Genomic DNA, 14,883 nt, shown 5'->3' on the forward strand with positions numbered 1-14,883 from the left:
TGGTCAAAAACTTTTTAGGTGAATTTGAAAAGTCTATTCTTATCAACTCAACATGTGCTTTGCTTCATTTTTATGCATAGAAAATGTCTAGCTCGTCAAAGATGTATTCTGTTAGGATCAGCATCAATTTTCTCTCCAAAACAGTGAAACTTTTCAGATTCCAATTACTGTTTTGCATGGGCATCAGGATCTACAAATCGATGGGAACAGATCTAGAGCATCAATTTTTTTTCTACGTGACAATTGCTTGTGAATGTCAATAACAAGAAACTGTTACAAAGCAGCCTTGCATTTAAACAAGGACATTTTCTGTGTAATGGAAAAGGCATCATCTTTCCTTGATCAATTTGGCGAGAGAGAAAAAATGCATCACAAAACAGCAGAAATTATAGAGTATAGAGGTTTTCAATTTTTGCGAGAAAAACTGCATTAAAAAACAATAGAAAGAGTATAGGTTTTAAACATTGGAGTTTATACCTCAACCCATTCACCCAGGGCTAAAGTCACATTTGAATCTTACCAAATCATAGACTGGCCGAGTCCAATTTAAATATGTAGGGGTGAATGAGGTAAAAAGGTCAATATCGGGAAGAAAATTCATTTTTCAGGCATGCGATTTCAGTAATCGGTATTTCAAGAGCTTATAATGTTGGCAAATGCAATACGTATGCAGGAGCATTTGGGAAAATACAGAACCAATATATCTTATCTACAATACTTCTTTTATTAGGCACATGTACAATTAAACCATTTATTACAAATTATTTCATAAAACTGTCAAAAACATCATTAACACTGATGATAATTGAGTCCATCGTAATAATATGCTTGACAAACAATTGCATTTCAAATTATGAAGAGATTTTTGTCAAATGTGACCCAGAAAGATACCACCCTGAATGTCCACAGGCAGACCAACTTCTGGTGTAAGTGCTTGATTAAACATCAATCATTTCCTGGTTACCTGTACAAATGGAACTCGAGGCTCTCTCAGGATCTAGTTGCTAATATTTCTTTTTACCTGTTTATCGGCTATAATAATTTGAGTTTCTTATATACCGCTTTATCACAACCTAGTAAGTTTGTAGGTCGTCTCAAAGCAGTTCACAAATTATTATCCGTGGCTATAGGGCCTTTGCAACTAGCCAATGCCTTTCTCTACTCCCTTGGGAGCATACAGCCGGTGCTGCCATTTCGGCGCTCACAGCTAGCATTCAACAATTCTAGCACTGTCTAACCACATACTCATTTACAGCTGAGTAGACTGGAACAAGCAGAGTAAAGTATTTTGTTCAAAGATACAACACAGTGCTGTTCCAGGACTCGTTCCTGTAACCCTTCAATCACGTGACTGGCGTCTTACCACTTGACTCCCGTGCCTCCTTAACACATTCACCCCGGAAACTTCATAATGAACTATTCCAACCATTGATTAGGAAGAGTTCAAATGTGTCTTCAGGGGTGAATGAGTTAAATGAGTTGAACAAGAACAAAAATTTTAATTATTTATCAATATTAGGAATGCTTACAGAAAACCTGAGTATGATGGGGCCAAAAAAGATGGCCATATACAGTAGGATGTCCTTTAACCCTTTCACCACTGTAGACCATAATGGACTCATCCATATCAATGCATGGTAGAGTCTACTAAGTTACATAGGGGTGAAAGGGTTAAGTGAAGTGTTGGTAAAGCCAGGTTTCACTGACATTTTTGTTATTGATAAATATATGTATACATATATACTGTCAGGGATGTTCAGTTTCTTATTTAAAAGTGCTAGCCCACAGGAAGATTTTTGAAATCTTCCCAAACCAACAATTTCATAACAAATATTGAATATTTTTGCTAGCCTTGATTAAAATCTTCAGTAACCAGAGTCGTGAATTGACTCGGGTGACTGGCCAAGTACACTTTAGATATGTTGGGGTGAATGAGTTTACCTTATAAAAGAAAATAATGCAACAATCATTTTGCATGGACAAAAAATTTATCCGTTTGGGGATTCTCTCAGCAAGTCAGAATTGCAGAAATGCAGCTTTTTAAAACTTAACAATGTTTGCATATTAATATTATTATTTTAAAAATATGCAATATTAAAAGATATGCCTATAATATGTATTTGCATGTATGCTCCTTGTAAAATGATGAGGCTCTATAGACCTTATAAGTGACCCAATAACCTGGTCAATCAGTATTATTTATGAAGTTATAAACACATGTGTATATAATATGACCTTCTTTTTCAATGCATGGACTGTGATATAAACAAAGTGGTTATCTGATCAACTTTTAAGATTTCTTAATCCCAAAATGTACAATTGTTATATATTTGAGTCCAGATCGACATATATATATATATATATTTATATACTGTCAAATAATTGCTTTCAGAAGCTCAAAAAATTGAAGAGGTTGTTTTTTTCTGTCTTTTTATCTCAATTTTCATAAAAGTCTGATATTAACAGAAGCAATGAAATCAAGTTTAACTGTTTCAAATGGGAAAAAAATATTTTTCAACATTTTACATGTGCAAAAGATATATATAGTCTGCTCATTGTTGCTAAAAATAGCTTTATACACACAAAAACACATGTGTTGGATTACATGCACATGCCACATTAATATGTACTTTGAACAGAAATATGACATTTAAGACAGCTAACCTGGAGTGACCACAAACGGACACTTGTCTTTATCGCCTCGGGCTAAACAGGTTAGATTGTAATAGGCCTACAATGTCATCATTTGTATCCTCAATACACAAAGGATTGAGAAGGCGGCTCAAAGGTTTACGTTTGGTGACAGGTCAGTACACAGACATAGCATCCCTAGTTGTGTACGTGTTATGCAGTTTACTTTAAATTGACGATGACTTTTAGGTCTAGAACGTAAATTCATAACGTTTTGGAAAACAAACAGGGAAATGTCAGTATCACAGATTGCACAATGGAGACGAACACATTCACAATACACACGGTCGCTTTGCAAGATACTGTGGGCACCAGACACGCAGTTTTGACGTTTACACGCCTAAGGAAGTTAGACATTTATTTTAAATATAAGCAGTGCCATGAGAGTGTTTTTATTTGAATGCATGCAGCTACTAACCTCGGTTTTCGTGATACGGTGTTTTCCCAGTTTGACCACCGCGAAGTTTCCTTTTCCAATGGTCCTCTCAATATCGTAAAATCCCACCCGAACGTGACCCTTCGATCTCTCAGCCATGACCATGGTCTATGTTTGGTTAGTAAAATCCGTTCTTTTTTGTCGTACATCCACACACAGAGTCTCTTTAGCCCCAAACTCACTCAGTGACTGCTTCATATTATTTTGCATGGCGCTGAGCCGTGTATACCGGATTGTGACGTCAGTGTGACGTCAGTACCGAGCTAGAAGTTGCCTACTAATTGCAGATGAAAGTTTCGTATTCTGCGTTGCTAAGGATGAGTCTAGGCTATGACGTAGGTTAGACAGAGCGACAGTCAATAAAATTATATTAGCGGTTTTAGTATTGAGTGAAACATGTGTGTTTATCACATTCATCGACAAACTTGCACCGTTCCTTGCGCCACTGGCATTATAAACCTCCAATGCATTTTAATCAAGAGCGGGCACCTTGCGGGGAACCAATGTTGTACATCTGTAAACATTTGTATATTTCTATACTGCAGAATTCCTGCTCAATAACATACGGACTATTAATTAAATTACAGTACCATTGATTTAACAAATCTTACCTAATGTAATCTATGTGTTATATCACGACGTTCCTAATAGTTAATCTCCGCTCTTCTATTTGTACCGCATATATACGTCAGAAAGATAAAGATATATATGTGAGTGACCTTTCTGAGTGGTAGATCGTAGCATTTTGTAAAAGCAAGACATGTCAGCTTAATATATCTCTTTCATAACTGATAGAGGATTTTATCATTTGCTTGCACATGAGATAGGAGTCTGCAAATACGAATGTTTCTTGGTTCACTTACAACGATTCATACAATATCATTTGTAATTCATTGAACACTTCGTGAATTATAAAACGAAATACGCAACAAGTAAACAATACTTTTAATATTTAGTTTAAAGAATTATCTCGGCAAAATATGTATTGTTCCAGGGTTGAAACTTACGGGGAAAATAATGGAACTGCGCCTAGTGGGATTATTTTCTGACGAATTGGTAAATGTTTGTTTATAATGCTGTGGAGTAATATCGGTGCGCGCGCGCGTATGGGTTAGTAACAAGGGTGAGTATACGCGTCACTGAACTACACTTTAAGAACACCTATCGGAATTGACGTATGTCCGGCTCAGACTTCGAATCAATATACAACACCGATCCATTATTCAAAACCAAGGAAACAAGAAAATTACTGATTGCTTCTGATATTTTGTAAGCCTTTTTTATTTTTTTTATTCATTTCATTTAATTATCTATTTATTCATTTATTCATTTATTTTTACTTCTACTTCTTTATATTTTTTACTTTTCATTATTATTTTTGATTAATTTATTCATTTTTAAGTTATTTATTCATTTTTTTTCAAATTATTTATCTTTTTATTTTTTACTCATCTGTTGTTATTTATAATGCCTTTTTAACATCAAAATTACTAAGGTTGTAATTGGTTTGTGATAATTGAGAAGGACAAGGAAACTGGCTCCTAATAGATGAGGGTAGTTCTCAATTCTACATTTTTCAATATTAAATGAGACGTTCATTTAACATAACCGAACAACTAACTTACAACGATCGAAATGAAGAAATCTGAAGCAATAACCTTTCAGATTTACTCTCGGCTGGTTCAACTGTAACAAGTAGTAAAATTAAAAGATATAAAAAAAAACATAGTCAACAGCAGTGTTCTGAACAGGGTTAGGCAGGGATTCGAACCCTAACCTCAGATTGGTATAATGTCACTCTGACCGATTGAATCACCTGGTGAACGGAAGAAGTGAATCTAAAACGTAAGTAAGGGGAGGTTACTGTAAACGAAAAACCACAGTGCAGTGGGACAGTGATCATTAAGGCTTTAGAAGCAAGATCTAACTTTTTTTTTAATTTTCCCATAACGGTATGATAATTATTTTTCTTTTTTCTTTTGTTTTTTTTGTTTTGTTTTATCTTTTTAATAAACGGATTGATTTTTTTAAATAAAGGAAATCAACTGATACAATTTAGCGTAACGTGAATTACATGCGGAAGTAAATACATGCTTGAGCATTAGAACGGTTTTATGAATATGGGCCCTGATATTGACTAAGTTCAATGGGTTTTTTATATTGTTTTGTACTGTAATAAATAAGATATTCGACTTTCTGAATCATACGACACGACCATTAAATTGAGGAGACCAATGTGGGCTTCGCGCAAAATCTTTTAAATGCTTTCTTCTTTAGTCCACTTCTCACTTCTCTACAATATTGATATCCCTTGTCGAAGGTAGCCACACACACATTTCTCCTCCTCTTCTACCTCCTCAATTTCTCTTTCTTTCCTCCTTCCGTTCCTTCCTTCTCCGTTTATCTTTTGATTACATATGCATGTTACCGTTGTCATTAGAGTTTATATAAAGGAACGTGTTGAAGAAAACGCTTCTAAGGTGAGACAACTTTTAAATTGATCTCTTTCGGTATATGATAAATAACGGATTTTCAACACATGAGTGAACGGTAGGATTCCAAATAGTATGACGTCATGATGTTGATTTGAGGAAAGCCTTTCATCTTTTCTGTCAGTGTCAACTCTTTGGCAATTTAAGACGTATTATTGTGACTGTGTTTGTTGTGAACAGAAACAGGAATTGAAAACTTACTTTGCGAACTTTGGAAAACGTCTGTTTCCTTTGACAAGCAACGAGTGCTGTTTCAAAATGTGAATACCTCCGCTGTAGAGTTTAAATCTAGAACTTCATTGGACCTTAACACCTACGTGTTTAGACATGCGCATCATTTCATCAAATCTAGCAATAGGTTTATGCTGGGATTTTTGTGTATGTCAATGTTTATTTATATATCTACTTCATGTTTATGCCTATTATCATTGTTGCCATGCAATTGTAAATGTATGACGGGAGAAGGCTATGATAAGTTGTAATAACTTGTGCAATATCCCGTGTTCAATATTTTTGGCAATAAAATAAAAGTTTAAACGATGATGTGATTGACTTCTTTCTTATACCTTGCACAAGAAAACTAAAAAAAAGACATTGCTTGATTTTTCTATTTCGTTATTTTTCTGCTGGTACCCATGATTCCACAAACATTCGCCAGCTATTGTGACGTCATGTAATATCATACAATGCGGTAAGGACGTCAAATTACCATTTGTGTAAAGTTTGTATTTTAGAGCAACCCAATACAATTAACGTGATCGGGTGGCGTAGTGGATAACGCACTCGCATTTCACCAAGGCGGCCGTGAACAGATATGTGGTCACCTGCCCGGCCACGTGGGTTTCCTCCCACATTAAGACCCGCTGCGTGTTAACATCCGGGACAACAACAGTGATTAATATAATGATAACTGACTTTATTTTTGCGATTTACGTTCGCTACAGATTGATTTCAGCATTTGGGTGATGATCTGCAACCAACTGGGAACCGTCGGCACTTTCCGTAAACGAGAAAATACTGTATTTTATCGTTTACGGAAAGTGTCGACGGTTCCCGATTGAATCTGCAACATCCCGATATCGGCCAACTCCCCGGATGGAATCAGTGTCGGCTAGCCAGCTATTTGTAATAGATATATTTATTTAACAAGGGTATATACATGTTCCCCCATTAAATGAATGTGGTTTATCATGTTTATCTTACTCGAGTGATTTACCGAGTGTCTTTTACAATTTGAAAATTAACTAAAATGTGTAAACCTGATAACTAACCATCACGACTTTGGGGACCTTATTCTCCCACAACGTTCTGAAAAGTGAAACTTGAAAACGATACATTTCTCTTGGGCATACATTTATTCATATTTACCATCACTCTATAATCCTACTAACTTCAGTTGGCATTCATATCGGCTATAAATGCCATGGACCGATTGTTGACGTCATAATTTTTACGTTGGATACCAATGACCCTTCTTGGTCGATGGCTGTTCTATTCATTGAGCAAGCATACACGATACATACATTATTTCAACTAAATGTTGAATTTTCTATGAGATGTACAGATTCCAAAAATGATAAATATAAAGTTTCCGATGTGAGGATACCATTGCCATGAACTATGACGTAACAATGAAAGATGACGTCGCAAAGCATTGTTACTTCACGTCATAATAAGAAGATTGGCATGTATGAAGGTACCCGCTAGAGGGTAACCATATAAGACGCTTTCATGCCCAGGGGTATTCCACTCGAGGAGCCGAGGGTCTTGCCAAATTTGAAACTCCTCGGGTGGAATTTCCCTATCCTACACCCCTGGGCATGAAGAAGTCTTATATTCTTGTAAAATGTTTTAATTTCATTACGTCGCCTTTTCCGCATTGCGGCATTGGAGTAAACTGTTCGACAACTCCTAGCAGGTTTAACTTATGAGTCGGGAGTGAAGAAAAAGTTTGTGATTGCTGGAGAAAAGCCATTTAACAACACATGGACAACATTTTGACAAATCCTTCGTAAAATGTTTACGAGGTAGCAAGTCAGTGCGACCAGTCCTGGTTGCGCGTGAAGGATTTCGCGTGCGGTACCTTTAAATTAAATTGGCTTCAGATGGCATAGTTGCCAATTGGCATGTCGTAGACGTTGGGCGTCCACTTCCTCGTGATGATTTTCGGTGATCTCCAGATGACACCTCTCGACTTTGTCTAGTAATGAGCGGATAAGCCACAGATGGTTGTGGCGCCGTAGAAATACTGTCTGTCTTTGGGGACATTTTTACAAAATGTCGAGACAAAGCCTTATGAAGAGGAGCTGAAAAAAGTGATTTTGCGGTATTTTCTCCTATATTTTAAACCAAATATCATATTCCTATGTTCAAGAAGTTTTGCGCTACGTATTATGAATTAGAAAAATACCTATGCGATAGTAAGCTTACACTTTCGTGACTTTGAGGGCAGCAGACTTAGTATTTTTTTAATCGTTGTTGTTGTTGTCGAATAAGTTTCAACAAAGTGGGGACCTTGGGGTACATCCATTTGAAATTCAAAAAAGATTTCTCCAGTAATTTCGGAGAAATAGCGATAACAACTATTTTAAGGACGGCCTGACGGACGGAGGGACGGGTTTTGTTGAGTAATTGTTAAAATGTGGCGGCCGACCTATCGAGCGAAATACCGGGTATCCAATTTAATTTTTTTTAACAATAATACGCAAAATTTCAAGTCGTGGATTTGCTGGCATAAGTAGACTCTCACGTTATTATGTAGCGTTAAACATTGTACAGATTAAACGTCACCAATTCAAGTTTATGACGTCAGGTTAATTATGACATAGAATTACATATAAACATTATCGGATTAAAGCGATTGTGTGCCATTAACTGTAATGCGTGATACAATTACGTAGAGTCGTATATAGAATTTTAACATGATATAATTTCATAATTTTACGTTGTTTCCAATTTCAGCCTATTTTATATGACCAATATTATATTATGAAGTGCAATCGGAAACATTATTTATCTATTTCCTGGAGAAACTTCTCCAGACATGATATTTATATTGTTGGAGAAAACGGACTCCAAAAACCGCGATGGTTGATTTTCATGTTTAGATAACCCTCAAATTACAAAAGACACTCGGAAAACAGCGCGTACTTATACAATTCGATAATTAATTAAACTATCATATTTTAGGGCAATCGGGAACCATCGGCGCTTTCCGCGAACGAGAAAAAATACTCGTTTACGGAAAGTGCCGACGGTTCCCGATTGTTGTTGGTGGAACCAAAGAGTCCTCCCACTGCCAAAATTGTAACAAAGTATTTGGAAATCGTTTTCCCGGCATGACTATAGCTCTGATAACTCATTACTAAAAAGAAAACCATATCTTGCGGTACTTTTATGAGAAGTCATAAAGATGAATTAACAAAATATAGTCAACAACAGTGCTCTGAGTGGTAAAATAATCAGCAGCGCTAGACCTGGATTCGAACTCTGGACTTAGGTTTGATTTGATGTACTATCGCTCTGACCGATTGAGCTACCTTGTTACCAGAAGTGACATGGCCCAACGGAAGATAAGGGGAGGTAACTGTACATAGGAAAAATAACAGTGCATCGGGACGGGAATCCCTAAGGGGTCCTGTCCCTCCTCACTGTGTCTTTTCAAATATACAATTACCTCCCAATATTTTCCTATAACTGTAGCACAGGTGGGCCAAAGCCACCCGTAAGTCAGGTAGCTCAATCGGTCTGAAGTCTGAATCTGAAGTCCAGGGTTCGAATCTCGGTCTAATCGTGGGACTTTAGTTACACACAACAAAAGTCCCGCAAGGTATATTTTGCTTTCAGAAATGATTTTACAAAGCTAAAGTCATGCCAGAAAAAAAAACAGTTCCAATGCGTAGGTACATTTTTTTGGCAGTGGTACGGGGATCCTTTAATAGACCCCGTCATCTGTGGACAAGGCCTGAATACGACGCAATCGAGAAACATCGGCACTTTCCGCAAATTTACGGAAAGTACCGACGTTTCCCGACTGAATATGACGTTGGCCGTTGCGAAGACCGAAATCCCTTAAAATTGGCAAATTTTCCAAAAAATCACAAAGCTGTGTCTTCACAAAGTTTTAATTCTGATTTCAAACAAATAAACAATAAGATGAGATCATCAATTTACGACCGACTGACGGAGTTTCAATTGACACCCCTGTAGGCCGGGGATCGAGGAAAGAAACACCTGCTGTTATCCAGTGCATGTATCGTAAGCGGAGGCTAATGTAGAACCCCCTTCAGAATTGGGGATTTGCTTTTGTGCCCTCTATTTATTGACACAAAAGCGACCAAAATGAATTGATAACACCCATCGAATATCTTGGATATTCTTAGTTTTCTCGACTTCTAACTACCTTTTATTTCCTAGCGCCTTGCTTAGCAGTACCTCACGTTTGGCCTTATTGTTGAGCGTTCGCCCAGGTGAGTAATGCAATGGGTTCTGTCCCCAGGCTGGGACAGACTAAAGTCCTTAAAAATGGTAGTTGTTATTCCCTGCTTAACGTTCAGCATTAAGGGGAATGGCAACAACTGGTTAACCCGTTGTCAGTATAATGTGACCGGACGGTATGGTGTAATGGGTTCCCTCCGGGACGGTATTTCATTGAGATAGTACTTTTAAGTCGGCATCAGATCCGCGCTATCACCAGGAGGCAATTATGCCAACATACCCTGTCTCCGACACACATGCACACATGCACGCATACACAACACACACGTTAATAGGACGTTAAAACAAAATTCAAACCAAACCAAAGTTTCATTTGAACAGCGGTATCCATGCTAAAAAAATCTTTCATTCCTACCAAAGATATCCAATATATCACCGCTACACCCGATTGTGATATTGTTGTCCGAAATGTATCCACGGTTCTTTGACATATGTATAATACTAGACTTTGATCACTTGGATGTCTGATTCTAAGTTCTAAACTAGGGGGAGATACGCTAATAGTAAAATGCAGCCGAGAAATTCTTCATAAAAAATTAGGGACTGGTAACCAGTCTAGTTTAATACCTATACTAAGACCTAAGGGAATCGGGCACGCGGGGACTCGTTCCCGCCTTAAAACAATAATTACTTACGTAAGAAAAAAGGACACCGAAACCCTTCCGATATAGATATTCCGTTGCTATTTAATTGGGATAATAATAAAAATCAATACCCGTATTTCAAAATAGATTATATGACGTCACAATGATGTATCGGTAACAGGCTGCGACAGTCACGTTGCCTAGTTACAGTAACACGATCAGTAAAGCTTATGATGCACGTTATAGTAGATCACTTGAAAAATAGACTTATGACGCTTTGTTTTAGCATGATCTACCTGGTTGATTATAATACCGTATCAAATTAGCAGGTATCAAATACTCTGTGTCTAACTGTATGACGTTATAACATGAGAACGGACTTAATTCTATATATGAATACAACATTGGGTTGAATGCGTTCCGACTTGACCTTTCGCAGTTTCTCTTAAAGAGAAGTGAACTTGTGGAATGGTATTATTTTCATGTTCACATATCATGTCTTGTCAAAATGGAACCACCAAATTTTCGATAAAACCACAGGTAAATGAATTTCTAATTTTGGGCTCAATAAAATCATAAGTCCACGCCAGACATTATCATGGTCAACGTTGCGAGTGTGTTCGAGTTATCTCCCCTTACAATTTCAGGATAGGCTTATATGTGCAATGTCGTGTTTTTTTAAAATGTGTGAAAAGAAATGTCTGATTACAATAAATTTTGAAATAAATTTCAAGAAAAAGGTAATAAGGATACGTGTTGCTTGCACCGTTTACAGTGATATTCAAAACAGTCGCCTCTTTTTGATATATTAATAGGCTCCTAAAGTAATAGATACAGGTCCCTGTGTTGTGGGCGCAGGAAGCAATGAAGTAAACATTTAGACCAGACATTTCGTGTTTTAAGAAAGCTTCCCACGAAACTCGCGACTGCAAATTGAATTAAAGTTTAAATAAAGGAATATTGCATTAACGTTTTAACCTGCGTCGCTGTAATTTGCTTTCAAAATGGGAGAAAATCCATCTCATAATTTTTTCTCTAACATATTTTAGTCAATAAATCTTTGCCCTCTGTTAAACAAAAGCAGTAAAATAGTAAATGAATTCGAATTGCAAGCATTGGAAAAAAAATCAACATAAGGAGGACGCAGTATATTCAAAATGAAAAAAAAACCTATTATAGTCTCTTTTGCTTTTATTTATTTATTTATTTATTTTAGGATTACCTAAAGTTATTTACTAAATTTATTCATTTATTTTGAGATTACCCGAATCTATCCATCTTCCAATTCTAAGGGTAGCGACTTGCAATTTTCGGTTATATCAGCTTTAATAAAAAGACATCTCCGCGTCCTCATATTTTTCATAAATTTCCGCATCCGTCCGAGTAATACGTTAAGATGCAAGCCTGTATAATGATGTTATGTGTGCTTAATTTGATAGGTACAGGTCCCTGTGATGTGCGAATAATGTTTAAGATGTTGTTCCGTGTTTTGTGATAGATTCAGATCCCTGTGAAGTGGGAATTATGTGATAGATTCGGTTCTCTTAGAGGTGGGAATCATGTGATAGATACAGTTTCCTGTGAAGTGGGAATAATGTGATAGATACAGTTCCTTGTAATATGGGAATAATGTGATAGATACAGTTTTTTGTAAAATCGGAATAATGTGATAGATTCAGATCCCTGTGATGTGGGATTTATGTAATAAATACAGTTCTCTTTGAGGTGGGAATTATGTGATAGATTCAGTTCTCTTTGACGTGGGAATTATGTGATAGATTCAGTTCTCTTTGATGTGGGAATTGTGTGATAGATACAGTTCCTCGTAATATGGGAATAATGTGATAGATTCGGTTCCCTGTGAAGTGGGAATTATGTGATAGATACAGTTCTCTTTGATGTGGGAATTATGTGATAGAATGTGATAGATTCGGTTCCCTGTGAAGTGGGAATTATGTGATAGATACAGTTCTCTTTGATGTGGGAATTATGTGATAGAATGTGATAGATTCGGTTCCCTGTGAAGTGGGAATTATGTGATAGATTCAGTTCTCTTTGATGTGGGAATCATGTGATAGATTCGGTTCCCTGTGATGTGGGAATTATGTTATAGATTCAGTTCCTTGTAATATGGGAATTATGTGATAGATTCAGATACCTGTGAAGTGGGAATTATGTGATAGATTCAGTTCTCTTTGATGTGGGAATCATGTGATAGGTACAGTTCCTTGTGATGTGGGAATCATGTGATAGATTCGGTTCCCTGTGAAGTGGGAATTATGGTATAGATTCAGTTCTCTTTGATGTGGGAATCATGTGATAGATTCGGTTCCCTGTGAAGTGGGAATCATGTGATAGATTCGGTTCCCTGTGAAGTGGGAATTATGTGATATATTCAGATCCCTTTGCTGTGGGAATTAAGTGATAGATTCAGTTCCCTGTGATGTGGGAATCATGTGATAGATTCGGTTCCCTGTGAAGTGGGAATTATGTGATAGATTCAGATCCTTTTGCTGTGCGAATTATGTGATAGATTCAGTTCCCTGTGATGTGGGAATCATGTGATAGATTCGGTTCCCTGTGAAGTGGGAATTATGTGATAGATTCAGATCCCTTTGCTGTGCGAATTATGTGATAGATTCAGTTCCTTGTGAAGTGGGAATTATGTGATAGATTCGGTTCCCTGTGATGTGGGAATCATGTGATAGATTCGGTTCCCTGTGAAGTGGGAATCATGTGATAGATTCAGATCCTTGTGAAGTGGGAACTATGTGATAGATTCAGTTCTCTTTGATGTGGGAATTATGTGATAGATTCAGTTCTCTTTGATGTGGGAATCATGTGATAGATTCGGTTCGCTGTGAAGTGGGAATCATGTGATAGATTCGGTTCGCTGTGAAGTGGGAATCATGTGATAGATTCGGTTCGCTGTGAAGTGGGAATCATGTGATAGATTCAGATCCTTGTGAAGTGGGAACTATGTGATAGATTCAGTTCTCTTTGATATGGGAATTATGTGATAGATTCAGTTCTCTTTGATATGGGAATTATGTGATAGATTCAGTTCTCTTTGATATGGGAATTATGTGATAAATTCAGTTCTCTTTGATGTGGGAATCATGTGATAGATTCGGTTCGCTGTGAAGTGGGAATCATGTGATAGATTCAGATCCTTGTGAAGTGGGAACTATGTGATAGATTCAGTTCTCTTTGATATGGGAATTATGTGATAGATTCAGTTCTCTTTGATATGGGAATTATGTGATAGATTCAGTTCTCTTTGATATGGGAATTATGTGATAGATTCAGTTCCCTGTGATGTGGGAACTATGTTATAGATTCAGTTCCCTGTGATGTGGGAAATATGTGATAGATACAGTTCCCTGTGATGTGGGAACGATGTTATAGATTCAGTTCCCTGTGATGTGGGTATTATGTTATAGATTCAGTTCCCTGCGATGTGGGAATTATGTGATAGATTCAGTTCCCTGTGATGTGGGAACTATGTTATAGATTCAGTTCCCTGTGATGTGGGAATTATGTGATAGATTCAGGTCCCTGTGATGTGGGAACTATGTGATAGATACAGTTTCCTGTAAAGTGGGAATTTTGTGATAGATAGTTTCCTGTGATGTGGGAATTACGTGATAGATTCAGTTCCCTGTGATGTTGGAACTATGTGATAGATTTAGTTCCTTATTTTGTGAACCGCTTTGAGACGACCCACGAACTAGGTTGTGATAAAGCAGTATATAAGAACCTCCAATTACTTTTATTATTAATTATATTCAGTAGTAAGTCCCTGTGATGGTAACAAGTATTCGTTGCACTCACAAAGACGCTGGTGCTGGAATTAATTATTGATGCTATTATGCAGGTCCCTGTGATCACGCATCATCCCCATCACCGATACTCTTTAATTTGTGGCTATGACGTAAACGGGACCCAATCCATTTCAGCATAAGACATCTCCCATCGTATATTCTCTGTTCACAGACAGCAAAATGGATTGTTTTTCTACTTTCGCAAATCTTTTATCATTTTTGAATCGATTTCGGCGTTGATTGTAATGGTGAAAGACTCTGATGACGTCAGCAATCAGATTGGTGAATACGATCCGTCTTTCTATAGCAGTAACGAGTTTTGTGGCACGGTAATGCGTACAGATTTGAACAAAGCGAAA

At 37.1% G+C, this 14,883-nt stretch overlaps 1 protein-coding gene across 1 annotated transcript in view; it reads right to left on the minus strand.

The window, feature by feature from the left end:
- LOC110462818 (serine/threonine-protein kinase SIK2-like) overlaps positions 1-3,388 on the minus strand; it is a 50,592-nt gene extending 47,204 nt beyond the window's left edge. The window contains exon 1 of the mRNA XM_021517018.1: positions 3,110-3,388. Coding sequence (XP_021372693.1) covers positions 3,110-3,232 — 123 coding nt within the window. The 5' untranslated portion in view covers positions 3,233-3,388. The remainder of the gene's footprint in view (positions 1-3,109) is intronic.
- Positions 3,389-14,883: the final 11,495 nt, after the last annotated feature.

Source organism: Mizuhopecten yessoensis, unplaced genomic scaffold, assembly GCF_002113885.1.
Source record: "Mizuhopecten yessoensis strain PY_sf001 unplaced genomic scaffold, ASM211388v2 scaffold1471, whole genome shotgun sequence".
NCBI classification, from domain to species: Eukaryota; Metazoa; Mollusca; class Bivalvia; order Pectinida; family Pectinidae; genus Mizuhopecten; species Mizuhopecten yessoensis.